This window comes from Acanthaster planci, linkage group LG08 (genome assembly GCF_054643075.1).
Source record: "Acanthaster planci isolate LZ-2023a linkage group LG08, COTS_SCS, whole genome shotgun sequence".
Taxonomy (NCBI): Eukaryota; Metazoa; Echinodermata; class Asteroidea; order Valvatida; family Acanthasteridae; genus Acanthaster; species Acanthaster planci.
The window spans coordinates 20,703,327-20,728,874 of record NC_141784.1 but is presented as its reverse complement, the minus strand read 5'-3'; the positions used below and the strand labels follow the sequence as shown (position 1 = coordinate 20,728,874).

The 25,548-nt window shown below is 40.0% G+C and overlaps 1 protein-coding gene across 1 annotated transcript in view; it reads left to right on the top strand.

Moving 5' to 3' along the window:
- LOC110976167 (uncharacterized) overlaps positions 1–25,361 on the top strand; it is a 29,496-nt gene extending 4,135 nt beyond the window's left edge. The window contains exons 2-14 of the mRNA XM_022229231.2: positions 8,725–8,783; positions 11,709–11,763; positions 12,388–12,462; positions 13,483–13,577; positions 14,106–14,270; positions 14,719–14,842; positions 15,767–15,841; positions 16,207–16,337; positions 16,715–16,775; positions 17,090–17,134; positions 17,463–17,519; positions 18,043–18,255; positions 18,735–25,361. Coding sequence (XP_022084923.1) covers positions 8,725–8,783; positions 11,709–11,763; positions 12,388–12,462; positions 13,483–13,577; positions 14,106–14,270; positions 14,719–14,842; positions 15,767–15,841; positions 16,207–16,337; positions 16,715–16,775; positions 17,090–17,134; positions 17,463–17,519; positions 18,043–18,255; positions 18,735–18,842 — 1,263 coding nt within the window. The 3' untranslated portion in view covers positions 18,843–25,361. The remainder of the gene's footprint in view (positions 1–8,724; positions 8,784–11,708; positions 11,764–12,387; positions 12,463–13,482; positions 13,578–14,105; positions 14,271–14,718; positions 14,843–15,766; positions 15,842–16,206; positions 16,338–16,714; positions 16,776–17,089; positions 17,135–17,462; positions 17,520–18,042; positions 18,256–18,734) is intronic.
- Positions 25,362–25,548: the final 187 nt, after the last annotated feature.

The window sequence follows — 25,548 nt, the reverse complement described above, 5'->3', positions numbered from 1 at the left end:
TGTTGGAAACAAAAGATTCACATTGACCCAAATGAAACCATTCAACGGACAAGGAAATGGCACAGGGCGTTGGTTTTAACATGTAGGGAGCGGGAAGAGGACTGGACTGCAAGCCCCATGTGGGATTTGTGCATGGAAAAAAACAGACGTAGAGCAATTCAAACAAGGAACCAGAGCCGAATAAAAAAAAAAGTGTCACTGGGGAGCTACATGTACATGTATGGGGAACATTTGTAAGACGGAGACGCCAGGATCACCAACAAAGATGAATTTGAGCCAAGTTTCCTGGATTAGTTTGTGGTGTATTGACCCTCATCCTGTCAAGGAAGCCGGCTCTAGCTGAGTAGGAACGTGCATGGTTGGGTCGTGGACTTATCAGAGTGGTTGTGATGGCCTTAGAAAAGCAATAGGAAACTTTTTTGTTTTTGGAGGATAGAGGAAATAAGTCCTGGTGTTACATAATGTGTTTGTATACCTACATGTAGATGAATATAAGAACACTGAGGTATTTGTGGATAATCCAAAGAAAATGCAATCTTGACACAAAATATCAACTGAGCTGATCACATGCTTACCACATGTATTTTGTCTGTAATCGTTGCTAATAGTACACATACCAGTAACTAAAGTCCCCATAATCTGTCCCACTTACAGAATCAAGTGTTACAAAATAACTAATTGGTACATGGACGTGTACCATAATGACAACTTTTCCAAGTATATCCTTATGTGTTCAAGGAAGTAAAATCTAACCAGAGCCACTGCGGCCCATCAGGCCAGCATATACATATATCTCCAGTTTCCTTTCCATGAAGCGACTGAAAATATATTTCTGGTCCCCCCCATGGGATGTCCATCCATTGAAGGTTACTGCCCAGCTGATGCTGGTACCCATTTTATACTCCTGGATGGGGAGAGAGGTAAATAGAGATGAGGTGGCCTACCCAAGGCCACATTACCTACACCTATAGCCAGCAGTTGGATTCGAACCTCATACACTCTGATCAAGATCACGCATAAACCCAAACCACTGGGCCACGTTCCTGTAAAGAAGGCAGTGAGAAATTCAGTGATGGAAGAGAATGCATGTACATGTGTGTGTAGTATTGAATCCACTTGTGTGTATAAAACCCCCAAACTGAAAGACTCCTCAATCGGAATCAAAGGGCAGGTGAACAGTTGTTAATTAGAACCACTTTTTCACACATCTTGTAGTATATGACACCAAAATGAAGTTCTGGAAGACCCAACCGTTGCAAATGTGCATACCATTTGCATATCTCGCAGGTAGTCTCGGGTACATGTACATTGTACAAACTTTGTTTAAGCTTGATATGCGGGCACATAAAGTTGTAAAAAGCAAGATGGCATTGTATTCAAATCGGGATCTTCCTATTAAAACAAATGACTCGAGTTTAAAAAAAAAAAAAAAACCAAAGCATCTTTAAGCTGACTGAGGAGAAAAGGCTAGGAATTCAAGTCTGTCATTTTCAAAGAAAATAATCAAGTTCAAACTACATGTATTGTCTTAAGAGAGAACCCGTCTCCAATTGTTGCCCGTTCTATTAAATGATATCCATTACATTCCCCTTACTGCACCGTAGATCAAGTATGGTACAGTACATGTAGCTGCATTGTATGTGAAGACGCTCTCACAGCAGCAGCATAAAGTGTGATTCAGCGATAAAAAAAAAGAAACAAAATCCACCTGGTTGCACTGGTATACCTGCCGCTACCTACCAGTGCATGATGTGACGTTAAGAAACAATCAGTACACAAAAATTCATGCATGCGTGCACCCTGAAATGACCACAAAATCTGTGCTCCCAGACCCTTGTTGCTATGACAGCAATTAGGTCCTAATACACAAACAGCAACACAGACAGGAAATAAATACCTCCCAGGTGTGCCATTCCCTCTTGTAAAACTTGTCTGTCTTTCGTTTTGGGCATTTGTCGAACTTTTGGCAAGGGTGGTACCCATTGTACCACAACGTACTGGCGTACCTACATTTTTCTACATTACCTACACTACAGTGTATACATGCACAGGAACTAGAAATTAAATGTCTTCTGGCTGTGCTCAATATACACGTACATGTACATATACATGTAAAATAATGTAACTTCAGTTTGTCATCAGATGCATTGTGTTGGTTGCACTGCGTAATATAAGCGACCACAAATGATTCTGTACTGTGCCAATTTCGTTCACCAGTAGCCTGTTTCAATTATGTACATTAGGTACTGTGTAATCACGTTTTGCCGTGCAGTTATGTTTTCCATTATTTTTCCCTTCGTTTATTCTTTGTTTGAATTTAAGAGTATCTCTTGGCATGCCTAGCTCTCATCATGAAATATGGGGGCTTTGAGCTTTTTTCCTCTCTGATAGTCTACTGTTACCTTATTCAATGCTTTTTATCGTCATAATTAACCCTAAACCCCTTGGGTGTGTGTAAAATCATATTGACATCGGAGGATTTGAGACTGTTGGGGATAGCTATGGAATTCCAGCCCTCATTTGTTCACATGGGACAGTAACCTACATGTCATTCTGTGTGTCCTCGATGTCCTAAGACATGCATTTGAAAATAAACTTGCATTTAAGACCAGCTCAGGAGAATGGATGTGTCTAATGCCCAAGCCGCAGGTGAGGGCATTATCAGCATGACACTCCTGAGCTGGTCTTAAACATTAGTTTAAGACTGGCCAAGCACGCATTCTCATTCAGTCAGAGAATTAAAAGAAGCCAATATAGGATGGATTTGCAGTGACTTTTTGGTGGAATTTTATTTTCATTTTTCTGAATACCCCCCAGCCATTTTATGGTATATTCCTTGTGCAAGTTTTCCAAAACAATCTCCTTACACATGTATGGACTTGGCATGTGCTTACGGCATGTGCACACAGACTCTTGACAAATCAGAATCGATGAAACTGTCTTGTATTCAGATGCCAGCATGTGATTTACGCAACAAGCACTATCACTTCTCAGCAGTCATTATCAAATCTTAATCCATGGTCAAGTTGCACGTTGTTGAATAGACACTGTCTAAGGTATTTTTGAATAGAAAATATCCTGGTCATCACAATTAACTTTCCCCGATTGGTACCCTGTTAGCACTGGTTATAGTCTTCAACCAACTATTTTTGGTATGTTTACAGTTGGGAGGAGTGAATGCACAAATGTTTGTGTGTCCTTGCTCCACCAAGCAAATGACATCCTATTCATATGACTGCTTGCTAGCCAACTGCACGTAGAACCAATTAAGGCCATTTATCGGTATATATGCTTATAATGAAGGCCATTCTTTGAATTTGTGTACGTTTTGCCCGACTGATTTTCACACCTGCAGATATTACAGGTACGTGTAATGAATTTTATCTTGTAAACACTTTTTAAGAGGAAACAATCTGGGGCCAATTTCATAGAGCTGCTAAGCACAAAATTTGCTTAAGTGTGAAGAAACCTTGCTTAAACTAACAAAGGTTACCAGCTCAAACTGTATCTGATTGTCATGCTTACCAAAAGACAGCTAAATACGATCTCAATACAATATACATCACATGGTGTGTTGGCTGGTTACCTGATTTATCAAGCAAGGTTTTCTCACGCTTAAGCAAAATTTTGTGCTTAAGCAGCTCTATGAAATTGGCCCCTGATAAGGTAGAAAAACCCTTTTCGTAAGTCCGCAGCAGGGGTTTGGCTTGTTAATGTGTCTAATACTAAGATTTCCTGCATGTAAGGGTGACAAATTGGCAAACTTTGGACTTCTGCCATTGATGCTGCAGGGTACCTTGTACAGGTGCTTGTGTACCAAAAATAGATCATCATTGCCCTTTTAAGTGTAATTAACAGCAGAACTGACTGGTCCAAATTGATAAGTTTTCAATTCTGTTCGTGTGTAATATGAAATTTCATTTATCATTTAACTACTAGCATATACACGTATACATTGTGGGCAACAATGTCATAGTTTAAACGCTCTATTTTTATGATTTAATAATGTTTGTAATGTGTTATGTGGGATACTTGTTTGCTTTCTTGTGGATTTCATTTATTTTTTTTTCCAATAATTTTTTTGAATACACTGCCTACATTGTAAGGCATTCCTTGTTGAGTTACTTTGGCTCTCCAATTGCAGGCAGCATTTGGAAATGTCTCCAAATGTATTTGAAAATTCAGGTGATACTAACCCTAACCTAATGAACCAAAAGAGGGCCGACTTTAAAGGACTCAATTGGGAAGGGGGTTGGGAGGGGGGGTAACAGTGGACTAGACATGGTCAGGTGAGCAGTCAGAGGAAGGGTCCATCACTTCATCTCCAGGGTAAGGTGTAGAAAACCTCCCAGGGTTGTGATGGGGTCTTAATTGAGTTAGTCTAGATTGTCCGGACAGGGCACGTACTGGTATTTTTTATAAGCATGCATGCATGCAGCGCATACTGGTGGCATGCATGATCGTGTTGATCACTCCTGCAAATTGACAACCGTCCCTCGTCCTTTCCTCCTGGATGAACGGATAGCCCTTTATGCAAATTAAGTTGTCCCACAATTCCCATCCCAAAGCATTTTGTTACATTTTACTCGGACAGGACTTATTCGTACACAGTGTGGACATTCACTCAGTACACATTTGAGAGGGTTGTTCAGAATTCACTGAAGTGGCATGGTACGACACACAATGCAGAATTTGTTCTGCATTTGCGAAACTGTTTGTAAACACATCGTAGCCAAGAATAGTACGGGTTTTATTCTACAGATGTTTATCTTTTTATAGTTTTTACATGTACATGTAATTTCACCTGTGCAGGTAAATGCTTTAGATAGTGTGCTTTAATTACCTTAATCTGTTTAGTTTTGATTTTGATGTAGATGACACAGTTAAGCTCTGATATATAATTATGTACGTGTAGTCCCAAAGTGACCATTTTTTGGTGAGATATCAACCCAATGCTACCTGGCACTGGCTATAAGGTGCTCACGCACCATATACTCACCACAGTCTACTGCCGCTTGACATGCCTGGGGCTGCTGATGCTCATGAGGTGATATGGTGAGCGTGCGTGCATTGCTGAAGTATGATGTCATGGGAGGGGGGCATGTCATGGGATTGTGATGACAGCTTCTAGAATGTACACGTGCATTAAAGAAATTGGTTTTCATGGACCAAGGTGGCTGTCTGCATGTATGCACGAACATGCGGACGCCATTACTGAAATGTAGTTGGGATATCAAAGAGAGTAGAGATCATTGCCAAGTGATTTTATGGAGGCAATATAATTTTTTGTGTGGAACTTGATACATACCGGTATTTCTTGTGACTTTGAAATATGTCAGTGACTTGCTTTATGGAATAGCCAATTGGAAAGGCTAGAACGCATGCTTGGAGAATTTGTCGGCTGTAAACATTTTTATTTAGTTGACCCTGTGTCAGAGGTCAGAGGCCAGTCACCATTGCCTGTTGTCTGACTACATAATCTGCAGTGCGTATGTACTGTACATGTAGGCTAAGGCTTATAAGGGGGGGTGGTCAGGTAGATTAAATCAAGTCATTGATCATTGGATGGTAATTATTTGCTGTCTGTCAGCATGTCTATGGTAGTCGCCTAAGTATGCACACTGGACCACAGGCAGATAGTGGGAAAAATAATTGAAGCGTGTATCACTATAAATATTTAAGCTTTTCAGCTGTCCATTTGGTGGTAAGTTATTGAGTTGATCAGCTTGAATTAATTAGATTTACCCGCCTGGGCTTTCTGTTAAGGACTCCTGATTGTTTGCCTGCAGATGAAGATTAATAAGAAAGAAACATTTGATGTATGCCTAATTTTTAAATAGTTAAAACTGCACTGTGTCGACCTCTAGAGTCTTATATGTTGGACCCTGTAGGCTGTACACACTAGGTACATGTACATGCATGTACCTAGAAATTTACATTTTCGTTCACTGCCTTAAGGCAGTGAAAATTTGGAAAGACACATTAAAGGACAGAATTAGGTACAGTATCGGTACATTGGTACAATCTGGTGTAGAACCCTTGGTATACATGTACATGTACATGACATGTTCATGTACGTGTACAGTATGCCCCAGTTTATGAAGTCGTGAGTGCATGAACTGTCATAATTGTCAACCAGATTACATTATTTTTAGACCCTGTCACCTTTAATATTTCTGAAGGCAGTTACATCCCAAATGATCCATTTAAAAGGCGAGGGTTTTTTAGACAGGGGATTATAAATTTTCTTGACTGTACTTTTCTCAACTTTCGTCAATGTGAACAACAGTGTGTCTTCCATAGCTTATTTTGCTTATAGTGGGCAGTGCCTCAGCACCAATGCATTTGTGTATGATCGCACGAATCACTCTGTTTGCTTATCACGATATTATCAAGCGTCAGGCAGCTCACGGTCAGGGGAAAAAAAATCAATGCTACAATTGGATTGCCCGGAATCCACGACTCCCTGACACAGTCTTCAAATCCTCGACGTCATTTGCTTTAAGAGGATGATCGGTAGTAGCCAGCCATACACACACTTCTGATCCATTAGGAACCGGGGAAAGATTACCCCAAGTCTGGCTCACAGATGCACCTTCAAGGGAGAGATCAGTGACACACAGTAGAGAAAGACAAACATCAGGATCTATCCATTTGAAAGAGAAACTGCCGACCGGTGTATTTCTATTTTCTCACACCCAAATTTGAATACGCATGCATCTATGCATAACATCTATGTTAATTACACCGAGTGTACATGTAAATGTACTCATAAGTTTGGTCTTCATTTTGATCTCCACGGACCCTTATCACAGTTCAAAAGATTATGGTTCATTTCCCTCCACATTAAAAAAAAGGCACACTTTCATCCAGCCCTTAAAAGGAAAGCTAGAGCAAAATTTTGAGCAAATAAACTCCATTGTGAACTTTCCAAACAAACTTGTGAAGTTTGCATGCCCTCCAAGTTGTTTTTTGCTCCTCCAAACTCAGTAAATAGTATGTACATACTCTGCATGTGCAAGTAATTTATCCACAGTACATTTCCATAAACCTGTGTCGTCATTCATACATGCTTTGAGGTAGCTTATAGCATGGTTATATTAACAGAACAGCTCGTTGTCGTCGTTTGTGTATCTCCTGCCTAGAACAGTTGACATCATGTGATAATTAATTGGAGACATAGAGCTGTGGGTATAACATTTCTCCCATGTTGATATCTACAAAGTTGTCTGCTGCTGTGCCTAAATCCTCAAGCATACAAGTATGGTACCATGCATACATGTTTCCTCATCTCGTTTGCTTCGTGCTTTTTAAATGGGCACTTGCTGTTCAGTTTTCCAAATTTATGTAGACAGTTCACTTTAGTTGCAATGTTGTTTGTCAGTGCATCTTCAACAATAAAATCAATACTTGAGCAGCAATGAAAAATGATAAAATGAAGTACGGAACGTCACCAAGTTGCTGTGATTTCCAACAGCTGAAGAGATGCGTGGGTGACTTTAGTATTTCATGGTTGATCATCATTTGTGTTAACCTGCTCCAGTGTCCTCAAGTCAGAGTTATTCTATCTACCTCAAGGTCTGCAGTTAGAGAGATTTATGTGTCGGTTACCCCTAGAACTGTGCGCTCATCGTCATTAATGACTGTCGCGTTCATTGCATGGGGCTCGTTTGTGTCGGTGTTGTCTGGAACTGGTGAATTGCCACACAGTGATGCATCTCAATCCAGGAAGGCACCCCTGGCCCAAACTGGCTCAGAGAGCAAGGGGTTCAAATGATTAGGTCTGTATTCTGTATTCCCTTGGCAATTCGCCTGTTTCATTGTAAATTGCAGTCGTTCCCGATAGGACTCTTGTTAGAATTAATGCTGACCCTGTTATCGCTGCTGCAAATTGAATAAATCCTGGCATCCAACTCTTGTCTAATCAACGATGACATTTTTGACCTCTGAGTGTATCAGGGTTTAAATTGGAGCCAGTGCCTCCTTGCGAAAGCAAAACTACCAGCAGTAAAAAAACTACAGCCTAGAGACCCTCCTGTAATATACCGCAGCAATCAGGAAGCCGGGACACAAGTGTAACGTCACCCAGCAGTTCTTTGGTTACTTTTGTTCAGAGGTGAACCTTCATTTGACAAACTGCCCTGATCGTGAAGTGGTTTCTTTTCCAAGCCTGTGGTAATTGGTAATTCAATCCTCAGGAAAAAGCTCCAATTATGCCCACTGGTAATTATCCAGGGCAGTCACATCTTTACAGGCACACAATAAAAGTCTGCTGTCCGAAACAGTGTAGTGTCTAATAAACAATCAGTGAGTTTTGTCAGTAGGCATTTCACAGTTCAGAATCTCTGATGGACTCTAATCCACATCCAGTGATTTTGGTAACCACTTTGGCATTTTAGGGAGCTTTTGCATGGGTTGGAACTTAAGATGGCTCATTTTCAACCCTTAGACCAGGGATTGAGAGCCTTCAGAATGTACATAAACCTGCATAGAGATCTAATATGAAGCCAGCCCAGCCTATGTTCAGAGGGGTTGCAGTGTGATCAAGGTACCAATATACAGGTATCTTTTATGGGACTCTGAGATTTTGTCCACTGCTTTCACTAATTGTCAGCTCCAACATGTACAGGTATATTCATGTTACCCTCATTTCCAGTTCTCGATCAAATTTTGGAAATGATTTTCACTGATTTTTTTGGTCCCTATCTTTTGATTTTTGATTAGATCCTACGGGATGATGAGTGCCTCATCAACTCCAAACTTCCAAAGGAGGACACCTTAAGGTATGTGTAGGTTGGCTGACCATCCTAACCCCTCAGAAAATGGAGCACAAATAGTATTTTTTTTTCAATCCCGAAATTACTAAATGTAATTAGCCTCACAAACTAAAAATTTTTGAAATGAATTAAATGACTTCAGTTCAGGCTTAATACTTAACAGGGTTCTCCAGGTGTTCAATTCACACTTGATGGAGGTTGACAAAAATATTGAAACAGGGGGTTTAGTTATGGCTCACTTGTCAAAAGTCCTGTGCCTCTTTGGGATTAATAGCAAACATACACAGCTTTTGTTTTCACCAAGATTATACAGCGTGAGTTGAAATATTCCAGAATGTAAATTTCTAAATTTGGTGGCCAGATTTTAAAGCTCAGGTGGCTACTTGTTGAACATGATGGGAGACTTGGTAGGCGGCCAGGCTACATGTCAGGTTGGAGGACACTGTTTTATGTGTCACTGAAGGTGTCCTCAGCCACACAGTCAATCTCAGTTGCCTCCCAATATGCCCATGTGTAAACTTATGTACAGTAGGCTGGCATTTTGAGCATGTTCAAAGGTATAAAGTGCCTTTTGTCAGATACGTTTTTGAGACCGGACTTGCATGATTTACTCCCATGAGGTCCGCTTTCCTGTCGGTTCTCCCTAGCTCTCTCTCTTGATGCTATATTTGATTGTTCGTGAAGTGCACGTACACACTGGTGCATGTGCCTCAAGTGAACACAGTCCGGGCTCATAATTCAGATGTGTATTAAAGATAAATTTGACTTTGATTCACATTATTGCTGACAGCCCTGACATTTCAAAGGAAGTGCTTTCCATTTTATTATTTCATTTTTCTAAATTGGAAATGCACATCTTTTGATCCCCGCATTCCTCCGCTGTAGATTTAATACAATTCATGAGCCCGTCCGTAAAATGTTGCAATTTCATGCTGTTATTTGCGTTGTACATTTTTGTTGTTCCTGCAAAAATCATAATTCCTCATCAAAGTGCATTTCCAGGGTTTGTGAGATGTAAGACTTGGGAATGTTGAAATTTAAGAAGATTTTTATGAGAAACTGTATGAACTGTGTGGAATTAAGGTCTGTGACAGAAATTTACTTTTAATGAACTTTGTTTTATTTAAATTTATTTAAGATATTTACTTAGTCAATAAAATACCCAATTAATACCCAACGAATCAAGTGTTGAGGGGATAATTTCCTTTGTTACACAAGCTGCAATCGAAAAACTCTACTAAATGAAGAATTTAAGTGTGAGCATACAATAAAAGAGTTAAATTAAAAAGCAAAACTTATCAATGGAACAGAACAGAAATGTAGCAAAGAAGAAACCCTAAATTACACCACTGTGTTCCCTATATGCATCAAGATCTTGCATTCCTTTTTGCACTAGTTTGCAGACACTATTATTTTATTTTGAAAAGAACTTCACTACATGTCTATTTCTAATGCAGGCTTGATTGGCCTTAAAGGAACCAGGAAATGAATTTTTCTTTGAATCACTTTTGTGTATCTCTGTATTCTTCTATGTATGAAGACTGGTTGACATTTTTTTTGAATTACGTGAACTGAACGGTGCACTTTTTCAAACATTAAATGTTGACCAAGCATTTCTGGACAAGTGAGGGTGCTTTGATGTAAATCCAGGAAGACATGGTTCAGGTTGCATGTTTTCATGTTTAAATTGTGAATCCCAAATTTGCTTTCTAGGAGCATTTCTTTGAAAAGGATTTTTGGCTGGATTTTTGCCATATACTTACACAGCAATAAATTGCCAAAAAAATCTGCTATAGCAGTTGTTAAACAAATCTAGAAAGTTTCTGTGCACAAATCAGTGCAACAATGAGATTCAGTGCCTTGGATTACATCATAGTTCTTCTCATGAATATACAAATTTCATTAGCATAAAAAACAAAAAAAACCCTAAAATATGAGTTAAAATTGCAAAACAAAATCAAAATAAGGTTAACTGAAACCCAAGATGCAATTTCAAGGGTTTTAGTAAAATTTCTAGAAATATTTCTATTCCTGGTTCCTTTAAATTTTTCTGGCAATAAAAGAAGCCTTCATTACTGCACAGCATGGCTTAATTGTGTCTTATAATGTCTTATTAGGTAGTTTCCTGTTACAGTAATACCTTGGGGAGGGGAATTAGGTTAACACACGCACACATACATATAGAATGTAATAATTGACATCTTGCTGTAGTGTCGCTATGTGTATGCTGACGTGTACAGTGTAAGCCCGTAAAAAATTCAACACTTGCATGCAGCCTCTGCAGCACGCCGTGTCCATTCGATTGGATGGCATGAATTCCATTTTGCTGAGTGACTTTTCTGAGAAACTAAGTGTTTCCGTGCATGACAGGCGTGTTATGTTTACCAAAGTGTACTTTTATAGCTCTACCCGAAGGCCTGCTGTAAGCACACCGGGCTATTATTATGATAATCATTAGCAGTTCCCATTGGCGTTTACATGGGAAGAATGATTGCTTTATGTATTGGTACGCTGATGAGAGGATAAAACCAGAACTAATTGTCAGCAGGATGTTGGACAAATTGTCCATGTAGCTACAAGTCCTTGAGAATATAATCCGTGAATGTTTTCACCTGAATTTTACCAGGTAATGAGTGTGTGTGTACAAGTACAATTTCATAGAATTTGTTTGGAAGTTGATTTTTTATTTCTTTTTTTTTCATGTTTGATATTCACATTTCTGTCCACCGCACGGCCTACTGCAGCGAACCACTGTGGTGCGCAAAGCTGATTTTTATTCTGGGAAACGGAACGCCGTGTCTGTAGGCCTCAGATCAGCCTTGTATTATGCACTAATTTTCACTGAGGCAAAATATAATCGGACTATTGAATTATGTGTCCCACTTTGGCCTGGTCCTTTTAATTACCTTCTTGTATGTTTGCTTCCTCCAGGATATTTTCATACCTAGATGTGGTGAGCCTGTGTCGATGTGCCCAGGTTTCCAAGGTACGCGTGACGGTGCATCGAATAATCCCATTTCAAGGGAACTGATTTTCTGATATCAGCCCACAATCTTGATGGGATTTTTTCTTCTATATATTGAAGGACCTGGGAGCATTACATTCATGTACATGTAGATGCTGTCTGTTTCTCCATCTTGCAGTAGAGCCTATGTAACATGGAAAGTAGGCATAATTCTCTGCTTGTTAAAGTTCATGGATTTTGGAGGATTTAGTTGTAAACTCATAAGCCCTTTTGAGTGCTTTTGTCTTTTCCTTAAAAATGATTTAATTCATTGTAAATCTTCCGACCTGCCAGAAAGTACAAAGTTACCCATGCTATTTTACAGGGTAGTGTACATGTATGCAAGTGATTCGTCTGCATTATTATGTGGAAGTTTAACTTCAATTTAAAGCACTGACGGCAACTTTTCTTATTGTTAATTACCCAAAGTGGAACCATTCCGTATCAAACTTATAAGTACTCACATACATGCAGCTGAATTGGCTGCTGTTACGTGTACTTGCTTTTACCCTGGATGCTACATGTAGATTGTATAGAAAGTGACGTGGCTTGAGGGTCACCCATTTCTTGGAGAAATGTTTACGTTAGATTTTTAATGGCTTGTAGGCCTGGAACCAGCTTGCTCTAGATGGCAGCAACTGGCAGAAGGTGGATTTATTTAACTTCCAGAAGGATGTCGAGGTACGTCAGAACAAATCTAATGCTCTGCTTGTGGGATTACTTGTATTTGATGTGTTGGCATAAGTGCATGTCGAAACAATATCCAGTGTAGCGATGACTGTGAAGAATTTTTCAAATATGAAAATTCTGAAAAAGCTGAGGTACGATATGTGTCATCTGGCAGTCAGCCAGGTCAGTATGTAAACAACTGTGCATCCTGTCAAATAGTAACTATAAAGAGATGGCTCTGTTTTTATTGTTAAAATAGATAAAACATGGTAAACATTTGTATCATGTGAAATACAATATTGAAGTGCTTCACCATTAGAAATACCACTTTTTGAAAACAAGGAAGCGTTCATTAGTTTTGATATATTGATACCATCCAGGCAGTCAGTTTTAGATGGATTTTTGGCCTTTGGGCCTTGACATGTCCGTTGGATGTGTAGATAAACCACACCTGACTTCTGGAATGGTTTCCTGCTCCTTTTAATCATGAAGACGTGATTTGATTTCCACTTATGGGTGGGATTGTTGCATCACAAGTGAGAGATAAACAGGTTATCTAAGATCTGAAAGGAAATGTATTCATCAGAACAGAAAGTAGACTTGCAATGGAACATTGCTTACTAAGTGTATTTGCCTGAAATATTTAAATATGAAATGCTGCGAAAAGCTGTGACATTTGAAGCCAGGGTGAACCTTTCTCAAAAGGCTTTGTGAAGGATTCTGCTACAATCCTGTCATCGCAACTGATAGGTGGTAGGAATAGAAATTATTGGGAAATTTATTTGAATTGCTGCTCATACAAAAGCATCGTGCTTGATCACTCATTCCCAAATAGCGGCATGCTTTAATGAATAATGGCAAAGTACCTCATCTGAGAGCCAGCTTTATTCATGAAGAACACTGCTTTGGACTGTTTGTAAATTGAAAAAGTTTGATCAACTTGACAATAGTTAAAAATCAGGGAGGAGTGAGTTTTGAGAAATGTATTTTTTGTTATGGCCCAAAACTGAACGTAATGTCGATCTCTCTCAGGGGAAAGTGGTTGAACATATTTCCAAACGATGCGGTGGCTTCCTCAAGAATCTCAGCCTCTATGGTTGCCAGAATGTCACAGATGATGCTCTCAAGTAAGTGTTGATGTTAGAACTCAGGAGGGCTCACTCAACACATGACATCGTGTTGCTGTTTGGATATTTGACTGTTGTTTTGTTGAGGTACCGGTGTCGATGAGTAATTGAATTCTCATTAACGAGTCGTCATTGGCTTGTCTTTGGATCAAGAGTTGGTGGTCTTTGCAAAGGAGCTATGCCCCTTTGTGGGGAGCTCACCATGTACGCACGTAGGATGTTCATGTACATGTAACATGGAACATGCTAAGCATGACCAATTTCTGTAGAAATGTACATGTTTGCACTGTGCACCAAGAGGAAATTTTTCTGTCCATTCTTTGGCAGTGAGAGGGTGAAAGGTTATTGCAAGTCAGAGCAGATTATGTGGCCGAGTTTTACAGGTGCCAGTACACACATAAGATGTCCATGTACATGTAACACGGAACATGCTGAGCATGACCAATTTCATTTCTGACAAATCCCATTACTCTGCCTTTCACTTTTAGTCAGTATCAGTTCATCCATTTGCCTGTTTCCTCGGCACAGCACATTTGCACAGAACTGCAGAAATATAGAGATTCTGCGGATGAGTGACTGTAAGAAGATCTCAGACAAGACGGCAGCCAGCCTGAGCAAGTACTGCAGTAAACTCCACAGGCTCAAGCTAGACTCCTGCACGTCCATCACAGACCAGGCTCTCAAGTACCTCAGGTAAAGGTCAACTGGACTCTCTGACAATAATGCCTCTGTAGGCACAGATTGAAAGTGATGTTGACCTTAACACACTGGCCATTCTAACCAGGAAATATCCTGAAGCTTCTGAAGCCATCTTTCTGCCTTGAACAGAAGCGCCCCCTTGAAAGGAGCCTTGTTGGTAGGGAGTTTTGGTTTTGTTGATAGCTCTGTGACCGCAACATGGGCATTTTATAGTCTGTGAACCAACGAAGGGCAGGTCCCACCAATGGAGCCTTCACTTAACCAGTCAAGGAGCATCGTGGCCCATGTCAATTAACCTTGGTTGGGCTCTACCTTCCTAATTCCACAAAAGTTGTGTCCAACCTCCTGGATTTCTTATTATATAAGCAAGATAGACAATATTACATTAAAAATCTTGTAAAAAAGGCCATTGTGCTGAAGCATCTTTTCTGAATCTGTTCAGTGATGGATGTCACAACCTGAGCTATCTCAATGTGTCTTGGTGTAACCTGACAGACAACGGCATCGAGGCCTTGGCAAGGGGCTGTCCCAAATTAGCCGTGCTGATCTGTAAAGGATGCCATCAAGTAAGCGAGGAGGCGGGACTATGATTACTAGGGATGGGAGGATCATGTGCTCTTTAAATGAACTACTGTGGTTTTGTGACTCATTTAATTCTTTGGAGAGTTAGCGTGAAGTAAGCTGCATGATCTTTGATTGTTTGGACGGGGATTGATGGCATCGAATAGCCTGTTTATTTCAGTGAAAGCTTATTGGTGCTAGACAAATTTGGCGCTCTGGAAAATGTGGGTAGTTCTGCATACTGTTGCTGTGAGGCATTCTGTTCAAAAAGTCCATTGATATGAATAATTGTTTGGTACTTCAGAACTGGAAAATAGAGTTCAGTAAATGAGAAAGGCATGCTAAAGTACTTTTTGACTCACACTCATCAGAGCATAAATGCTTTATAAGGCTGGAATCACATGTTCAAATAACAAACGTTGATTGGTCAACGGGACAAAATTTCATTGTTGGAGTTTTGCTAAGTCAGAAAGGTAGTAGGGAACTCTGACTCCATCTTTTCTTAAAGTTTGTCCCCTCTGGTATGACCAAACAGGAAATACAATGCAAAATGAATAAGACAATGGACCAGAAAGATAATTAAAAACCGATGTAAATAATGCATATGGACATATGTATAGAGGCTTTCTGTTGTAGCCATCTTGCAGGGCAGTGCTTTTGTTCCACAGAGAAACCTCCTTTGTGCACACCCTGTGGTACAAAAGCACAGGCCTGCAAGATGGCAGCCATGCAAACCCTTTATACAAACAGGGTTTAAGTTTCTATAACAAAAAAGAGCTGCAGATATCAGATAATGTTCCATTCAAGTTCATCTATACTACTTCCCTCTTAAGAATTTTTCTGAAGCCAATGCTGTGCTTACATGTACAGGAAAGACCACTTTGCAAGCTTCTCTTAACCTCCTTTGTAAACTTTCTTTTTATATTCAGTTAACAGAAGAGTCCCTCACTCATCTAGGAATCCACAGTCCCAACTTGACAACCCTTAATGTTCAAGGTTGCACGGTAAGTCCCATGACTCATCAAGTTTTCCTTATCTCGCAATGCCTAATAGAGCTGTCAACAAAATGTGACCTGGAGCTTTAATCCAGAGCAACAGATTTGGCTGTGGATATCTTGTCATTCAACCGGTGGGGGAAAATAACTTGGCCTTAAAATACAGATTTTAAGGCAGTGTTTTCATAAGCGCAGTATACATATTGTCACATTCATGGTGCATTGCTGACTTCCCTTTCAATCAATTTTCATAAGAAGCTCATCGCTTTGTTTCACGTGCATACTGCACATTTTTCATGAATTCAAGTTTGTGGACCTCTGAATTGTCACCCATTGACAGATGTGGATTTGTTTCTGCTCCCTGATTTTTTCAGTTGATGACAGACGAAGGTATGCAGAGACTGGCTCAGGGTTGCCGGAAGCTTCAGTCTCTCTGCCTCTCCGGCTGCACGCACCTCACCGACGCAACGCTAATAGCACTCAGTAACTTCTGCCACAAACTCAGGTGAGTGACACCTCTCTCTTTCTTCCATTCTTGCAATCAGACCACCTTGGGCATCTTTCCTCAAATCAACCGTGAAAAATTGACCACTGAGGATTTTCTTTGTACTCAGACAAACTCATAGTCAAGGAACAGAAATCTTGCTTCATGGCTCAGATTAATGAAATCACAATATTAATACGTTGCCATCTGTTGAACCCTAGTCACGTTGGCAATAGAGTACCGAAGTGAATACGTCACACGCACACTTATGTGTGTAAAAGCGCGTGTACCAGTGCATGAACCAACGCATGCGCATACTCCATTAGTTTGTACGGCATCAACTGGATCTAAATGACGTCACACTTCGGTACTCTATAAAATTGTTCTTTCTTCAACAGAACATTGGAAGTGGCCAGCTGCTCTCAGTTTACAGATAATGGTTTCCAAGCGTTAGCAAGAGTGAGTAAACCTTTCCTTTCAAGTCCTTTCAAGAAATTTGTGTGCAAAGAAATGTTATTACTTTTGGAAATGTCATCTCATTGATTTGTGTGAAACCATTTCATGGTCTTCAAACCATGTTGAAGTTGAAATTTGTACACCATACAAGGGACAGATGATGAGAAGAAATGTTTGTAGCTCATGGTGGGTGTTCAAACTGGTGCAACAAAGTCCGGAATACCCTGGGTGCGTGATGTGTTGGAGTGAGAAATACTTGAGATATTCTTTAGGAAAAGACTGACAAAAAATCACTTTCTTTTTCTCCCCTTTTTCAGACATGTTCAGAATTGGAGAGGATGGATCTTGAAGAATGTTCACTGGTAAGCTTTTTGTGGCAAGAGGTGTTTTAATTGAATTGTGAGATTTTCTTTTTTTTTTGCCAAAAATAATGAAAAATTTTCTTTCGTTTTGTAAACACAAATATGGTCTTTTTCATCAGCTGACGGGAAGTTTAAGTTTTGTTCATCTAATTGGTAGTGTCCATGACTTTAAAAAAAATGTGATGTGCGATTTTTTAAATTAAGCGTATGAGTTTTTCATTTTAATAGTTATCAGAGTTTGATCTTAACCTGACGAGATTTGGAATATCAAGAGGCATTTTTTCCATGGTGAATATTTGATATCATCACATTTTGCTCTTCTTTCCAGATTACCGACTCCACGTTGTTGCATTTGGCAAATGGTTGCCCTTCATTGCAAGAACTAGTAAGCATTGTCATTTTGATTCCTGAATCTAGCCCCAGAGATTTCACCTGTTTACACCGTATCTTTTCCTCTGCTCGTAAGAAGGTCATGTTTCCATTTTGAATATGCAATCGTATCCTACAGTTTTGTGGGGCCAGCTTTCAGAAGACAAGTACTTAGCAAATGTTGGTCAACAGGCATGATGCTGGACTGTTTTTGGTGTTCAAGCCAGAGTCAGTGTTGATCTACAAGCGAGAACTGCTGAACTAGGTATAGTGCTCAGGCCAGGGCCAAATTCATAGAGCTGTCAGAAATATTGTTCAGCATATTTACACCCAAGCAAAACTCAGCTTGTAGTCAGTCTCAGGCAGTATGCAGCACATGAAAAGTTAGCTGGTAACCCATTTGGGCTATTAGCCAGGATTTTCTGCACTAACCAAGCTTCTGTGTATGTATTACTTTGTGAAACTGGCCAACATGTCCGAGCCAATGACCCTGCATTGGCGATTAAAAAAGATTTAGCTGCACGACTTTCTCCCGGCAGAGTTTTTCCCACTGCGAGCTGATCACAGACGAGGGGATCCGCCATATAGGCACCAGCGCCTGTGCCACGGAGCACCTGCAGGTCATCGAGCTGGACAACTGTCCGCTGATCACTGACGTGGCGCTGGAACACCTGATGGGCTGCCAGAGCCTGCAGAGGATCGAGCTGTATGACTGCCAGCTGATCACCAGAGCCGGCATCAGGCGGCTAAGGGTAAGTGTGAAGATCCAGTTGAAATCCGTTTGGATTAGAACCCGGAACCTCTAGGTTGCTTGTGCAGGTGTCTTACCCACTCGACCGTCAAGCTAGCAGGCTGATGGTTTCCAATCCAATTCAGGACAGTGACATTAAAACAAAGGGTCCGGGAGGCCTTGAGCAAATAATTTTCTTATCGTCAGATTATGTTACATTTTTTGTCTTGGAATGGAAAAACAATTATTCTGTTTCATCTACCTTACCATCCAGTTCTCCCTTATTCAGGAAATGACTTTTTGAAAGCACAATTATTGTTCTTTTTCATCCTGAATATTTCATTGAATAGTTTGTATGCAGCAGTTTTGTACTTAAGTGATTTTTACATTTAAAGGTAAAGCAAAGGTAACTTTGGAATTCAAATTCTTCAAAGACACAAAAATGCTTAAGACCTTTTGATACTTCAATCAAATTTTTCTTCTTTTTTCAACTTTTTCCAGGCACAACATCCTGATGTCAAAGTTCAGGCCTACTTTGCACCTGTCACGCCGCCCCCTTCTGTAGGTGGGGGTCGACCACGGTACTGTAGATGTTGCACCATAATCTAGACACGCCCCTGCAAACAAATCCATGAATCTGACGTGAACAGTTTTCAAATGCTTGCCTCTGATTTGCCCGTTGTCCTTGAATGACCTTGATCAGTGATGACAAATCAGTCAGTCTGTAATTCAAGCATAATGCTGAGTAGGTGTTACGCGTTTGCCATTGGGCCAGTTTATGACATCCTGTGGCTGTAGGCTCATCTGTAGTATATTTTACCGTGTCGTTGCTTGTTCTATAACGAGCCATGTTGCTCTCCTACTTGGGTATTTGGGGGCCAAGTTTCGTGCCGTTACTCTCAGCAGAAAACAAACCCCCAAGCATTTGTCACAGCCTAGGTGTGCTTACGCTAAAGCGTGTCGCGATTTTGGCCACTGCTGCGTGACTGTTTTTTGGGCAAAGTCAACTCTATGCTCGCTGCTCATAGTCACCATGAGACCATCAAAGGATCCAAGGGTTAGAGGCTTAGGCACAAGTTGCGGTTGGGCCTTGGTCTGAGCAGTGCCACTTACAGTCAGTTGTTGGTTCGTTAATGCAATGGACCATTCCGCCACTGGCCAACCCCCTGATGAGAACCAGATTAATGCAGCACTGAGTTACCAGCTTGCTTGTCATTTGTAGCATAGCGGCTGTGTGACGTTTGGCCCCCAACGCTATCAACTTTGTTTCTTTAGGAGGAAATCTACAAGGGATTTCAAAATGCATCACAGCATTAAATTAACTAGCAGAGCAACAGGACACACACCGGTATACGCTTGGGGGAAAAACGTTAAGTGAGCCATCAAGACTGTCTAACACACAGACTCATGACAAAAAAGTTTGAGTGAAATTTGTTCTTTTTCATTTCTTCATCAAGCTTCACTAGTAATGGTCCTCATAATATTTCAAGTGACATGTCCAAAAAGTGACTGTTATTGACAGACATGTCAACTAAATAATAATTATTAAAAAATCATCTCTCCTCAAAAACGGAAGAAAACAACAAATCCTCTCCTTCGTTCAAATAAATTTTTTTTAGGAGCTGTTGGATAAATAAGCTAGATTTCACACATTTTCATTGTGATTCACTCACCCTTATTCTTGGTAGTTCTTTGGAGGAATATTTTGTGAGGAAACTGCCCGTATCTTTCAAAATCTAACCCTTCTTATATATCCTTATCATCAATCCTTGGGACTTTCCTTGCTTGTAAACATGATTGGGACACCAAAAGCTCCGTCAGAAGTGAAAATAGCTTACTAGTCTGGTCTGCGTTGCCCCAACTTTGTCAAAATTCTGCAAATTGAGGATTAAATCTCCATAGATGTTGGAGGATGGTTGTGGTTAGTGGCTGTAGATACCATCTAGATCACAACGTCAGAAATGATGCATGTAGGATTTTGCACCATGAAGCTTTCAAGGGAAGACAAACGGGTAGGAAATTAACCCAGGCAAATGTTCACCCCTTAGGAAAGCCTGCTCAATTGTGCCAGGACTGGTAACCCAGTAGATAAAGCACTAAGTGAACTGGGCTCACTAGGGGTGGATGCAGGTTCCACTACCAACATCATCTCTACATAGTGCTGGATCTCGCAGCTAAATTTGCGTATCTTCCGGCAAAATTAGGGGAGAAATCGTGTTAGGACTCCCATTTATTTATCTTTTTTAATATGCAAAACAAGACATGTCCAGATCGTAGAGTTACGTTGAACTACTTGTGTGCTAACTTGCCTTATTAATTAAACTGAATTGTATCGCCAGTGTTTGCACAAACACAGAGGGAAGTTTAGAAGAGTTCACCAAAGTATATTACTGTACAGCTTTTTTGCATATCCACATTTGTATTCCTTTTCATGTGTTCAAGTACTCAGCATTGTTTGCAATTGTGAGGATCATGATCGGGCAGTAAAATCACTGAAGTGTGATATATGTTCACAACTTAAGATTAGTTAACTAGAAACGTGTGCCAAGTGGACGACACTACGTGGTTTTACTGATAATCTAAATTTTTCCGCGCTCATGGATATGTTGGTGGAACAGCTTCTGAAGTATGTGATACAATGCCGGGTTTCTACTTTAGAAGTTCATTTTTAATACTTTAGTTCTGCTGAAATCTGTTGCTGTTGAGGGCAAGAAAATGTGGATGTACCGTAATCTGTTGAGTTGAAAAACTAAAGATGCAAAAGAAAAGTCGTGTTGAGCTTGACTGGAGAGTGGAAAGTGGAAACAAATATGTTGGAAGGAAAAGAGACTGAATTTTGCCTTGCTCCCCAATTGCTAGTTCCAGAAGCCATTTTTAAATGCCAAACTATTTTTGTTATGAAATATTTTTGGGATGAATCAAGAAGTTGAAAGTGTTTAGGCCGCAAAGATTTTTTCTTATGACTGTACAGAATGATTGCCTTTGGCCGTTGGGTTATTTGCACTGAGATGTGTACAAAGTATTTTTGAAATACATACAGGGTTTCTCAGTTAAAATTTGCCTCAAATTCAGGAAGACTTCAGATTGTTTCTTTTTTAATCTTTTACTGCATGAAGTAGAAAGTGCAAAATTCGTTCTTAATAATTCCAAAATATTTTATGATTATGTGTACTTGTAGTTGTACAACTGTTGCAATCTTGATGGACAAAACAAAAATTTGACAGACAAAGCAGTTAGAGATTTTAGCATCCTTTAACCCCTTCTCGGCGGGAAGGCCACCTTCCAAACCGCAAATTCTCGGTTTGTGGCCCAGTGTGCTCTGCACGCTTTAAATTACACGGTGAAAAGGCTGATTGTTCAGTGGCTCTACTCAAGCTTCCACATTCCCGTTGCCTCTTTTCAAAGTGGGGACTATTGTGAAGCTGGTGATTATGATGCAAAATCAGTCTTTTCATTTCTGGGCTACACACAAAGGCCAATTACCATATACACAAGAGCCAGGGTCTGCCTTTTTTCACCGTGTTGGCTCTAGCATGGGCTGAGAATAATAGCTGAAAAGCAGGCTGGGGATCTCAATTTGTACGGCGGCTATAGCCGCCTCTCGGTGCGAAGGGGTTAACATTTAGTGGAGAAATCTATGTCAAACGCCTTGTCAGGAAGGCTAGCTGGTTCCTAAAGCTAGACAAACTGTGAGTTCTGTGTTGCAAGTGTGAAATTTTTCCCCTGATGGTATGCCCTAGATTGATCTCCATATCAATTTTTTTTATACACGAGAGACTTTTAATTTGGAACCAGAATGAAGGCTGGTCTACAATAATGATTGAGCACACGTGGTAGAAGAAGAAAAAATAGAGAGAATGATTGATTGCTTCTGGGTAGTAAACACCATGTAGACTGAGAAGTAACCAGACAGTAGTGAATCATACAACATCAGCACTGTGCCTTGATCTTATCTCATCAACGTGGAGAAACAAATGCTGTCAGGAGCAAGTCACTTGTTTGTTTGCTCTTTGGAATGAGATTCCTTACTTGCTGGGGAACGAAGTATGTTGTGCTCCAATCAATGGGATCTCAATTCATCAAGCCCTGTGCAAGGCCAGTGTTTCTCTTACAGCGGTACTGCATCTGTATTTCCGTTCTAAGTCATAAAAAACAGTGCCTGGTGGAGCAACAGGAGCACAGCTGGTGCCCTGTTTTGATTCCTGTATACATGTACAAGGTCTGTTGGTTCCCTGGTTCACACCTTCCCCGTTGTCCCTTAGACTTCAGCTGTTTGTCTTTAAAAGATTACAAATTGTGGTTTTACATTTCAAGAAAATGTCACTCTGTTAAAGGAGCTAAAAGCTGTTTTTGTCTTTGATGCTAATGGAAGTCAAATTTTTTCAAGCTGAGAACCTTTTGTACTGAAGAATGTAATGCAACCTTTGATTGTGTGATGATTGTAGATGACTAAATCAATGCAAGTTTTGTTTTGTTAGTGAGTATAGTTTAATGTGATCATTGTGAATGGGGAAGGAACATAATACAGAATGACTTCAGTTTAATTTTAAACACCCAGCTTCCTACATGAGTTTCAGCTGGTCATAATTTATTAGTTGGAAATTAATGCTTGTGGAACTGTTGGCGATGGCCAATCAATCAAGGATGTTTGAATGTCTTTTTGTTGACAAAGTTAAGTCTTTGATATCTAATGTCAGCAGTGGATCCTGAAGCCAGCTCCCGATCGACACGTTGCCCTTTGACCCCCGGACTGGCGTCCGGTGGATGGTGGTCAACATTCATAGTGTGCTACTGCTTTTTACTGATTGGGATAAAATGGAGGGTGTATAAAAAGTTGAGATGGATCTTGAAAAAGTTCCTCTTGGGGTGAATGGAATGATTGGAGGAGTTGTGTTTGTTCATCAACGGGGGCAGAATGATTTTCAGGGGGAGGGCCATTTATGAAACCATCATGCATCAGCCATTGAAGGAACTGCCAATAGTGGTGGGCCATTAGCCCCAAGGTGAAAAGAGGCGGGGGGGGAAAGACTCCTCCCCCCCTTTGCTGCCAGTGATGTTCATATGGAATCAGTGTCAGATTTCCGCCCAACAAGAAAAACATCTATATATTTATTAGTTGTTTGAATCATTGGATGCAACTACGCTAAAAGGTTCTCTCTTTAACTCAGTGTAGTTTCTGCCTTAATTGTCACTGTCCGCTTGTATCATTAGCATTTGTTAGTGTCTAAAGGGAAGTATAACGAGATGCACCTTGCAGAGCATATTGAGAGGCGTGGCCAGGATTTATTTAGGGGCGGAGCTCAGGGGATGCCACTCTTCATAGGAGGGGTGGAGCGAGCGCTTGCTTCATTTTGGTATAGACAAATAACCGCATAAAATTTTCTTGGTGATTTTAGACCATAGTTGCTTGTGTGTCAAAGCTGGGAATTCAGCAGAAGAAAATCTCCACTCCCCCAAACCAACAAGCTAAATGTCGGAAGCATTTATGCTGCTGAGAAGGGTCACACTAATACTGATGCATGTTTGACACTTAACAGTAAAATTACGTAAGTAATAAGTAACAGTGAGTTCCACTTAGTGTTTAAAAAAAACCATGACTTATGTGTACCATATAACTGAAAAGGTTGAGTGATTGTCAACACTTTAAACATTATTCATTATCAAAAGTAAACAAGATGGATATTTCATGAAGAAGTCTTGAGGTTTGGGGCAATACCCAGGAAATTCCGGGCAAAATGTGAAGCAACTGAATGACTGAATTTTTCCATTTGAATGTCTGCATACCTGAAATCGGGGGAACGCAAAAGGTGTAAGAATTGCACGATATGCAATTATTGGAATTTGTTGAGATCCAGTTGTTCACTTTGACCACTGTGTGATCCAGTTTTCTCACTCTTTCATAAATAACTAAAGTAACGAGTAAGCTATTATGCAACATTTGTTCAAAATGTGGTTGATTCTTGTCCAAAAGCCTGATCATACACCTGAGTGAAGATGAGCATAATTAAAAAATAACACTCACTTAAAAACTGCAAAAGTATGTCTACGTTTTAAGAAATCACCTGTAAGAACATTTTCATGGTCGTGATATCTTGTGGGCGGATACAAGTCACTGCTCTTGGCTGGTGTTAAAAAATTGTGCTACCAATTTCTACAAATTGCATGTACATAGAAAGAAATAGTGATTGCAATTCTGTTATGTTGTGTTTTTTTTCCCATGTATGTTTTATACACCATAACCCAGTGCTAGGGACAGCACAGCATTATGTAACATAGATGGCATTAATTTATTGAGTGGTGTACGCAGAGACCTGATCACACATAATGTGGACAAGACAAAGGGTTCTGCATTGACCGAGAGGGTGTACATAGGAAATATTTCAAACATTTACATTTTGTGTCTTTATTACTTGGGTCATCTCCAGAAAGCTCCTAGGCAGATGAACCTGCTTAGCAGGTACTAGTTTTGCTAAGCAGTTAATGGCATTTGGTTACCAGTTAAAGTTGTCCAGAAATAACTGATAGGAAGGTTGGCAGTTCGCACCTGAGCAAGAAAGCTGTAAAACTTGAAACAGAGAGGCTATCTTGTCAAATCTTTAAGGCCATGTAAAAAATCAAAACAGTTTCTCAGCTGTGTTGTTTGAAAAAGGAAGATTGTTTAAGATGAGTTGTTTTCTATTTTAGGCTGATTTTCCCCCATGCCAGATTTCTCTTATTTTCTTGGTGCTTACACCTTTATTTCTAAAGGAGCCATCACTAAGTTAACAGTTTTTAAATCAACATCATTTGACATGCAGTGTGAAATTTGTTGATAACTTTTGAAAAAGGGAATCAGGAATAAAGAACAGGATGAAGATGAGAAACTGTTAACTATTTTTATATTTTACTTGGCCTAATGGTTTGGAATTTAGAACTGCATACCTGCTTGACAGCTTAGTGGATTTGGCCCTTGCTGCTGATTTGGAATCCAATTAGACTGTTCTTTGAACGTGCTATTTTTGTAAGAAAGGACATAATTTTTTGTGTGATCGCTTCCTGGCAACGTTTCTACATGTATGGATCATGGAATCATATGACATTCATGTATATACTGAGTTGGCGTCATTACACAAAATGTAATTTCATGAACATGCTTGAGGTTTTGTCTGTGTCTCATTTGTACAGTGTTCACGGAATAAGTTTATGGTAGCAAAAATAAGGGGAGGGTTGGCCAAGTCTGGAGGAAAGTAGACTGGGGAGGACTTAATAGTTTGAAGTATGAGTGTTTGTGGTCTATAATTTGTGACAAAGTTAGGCAGTCTAAATTTATCTTGGA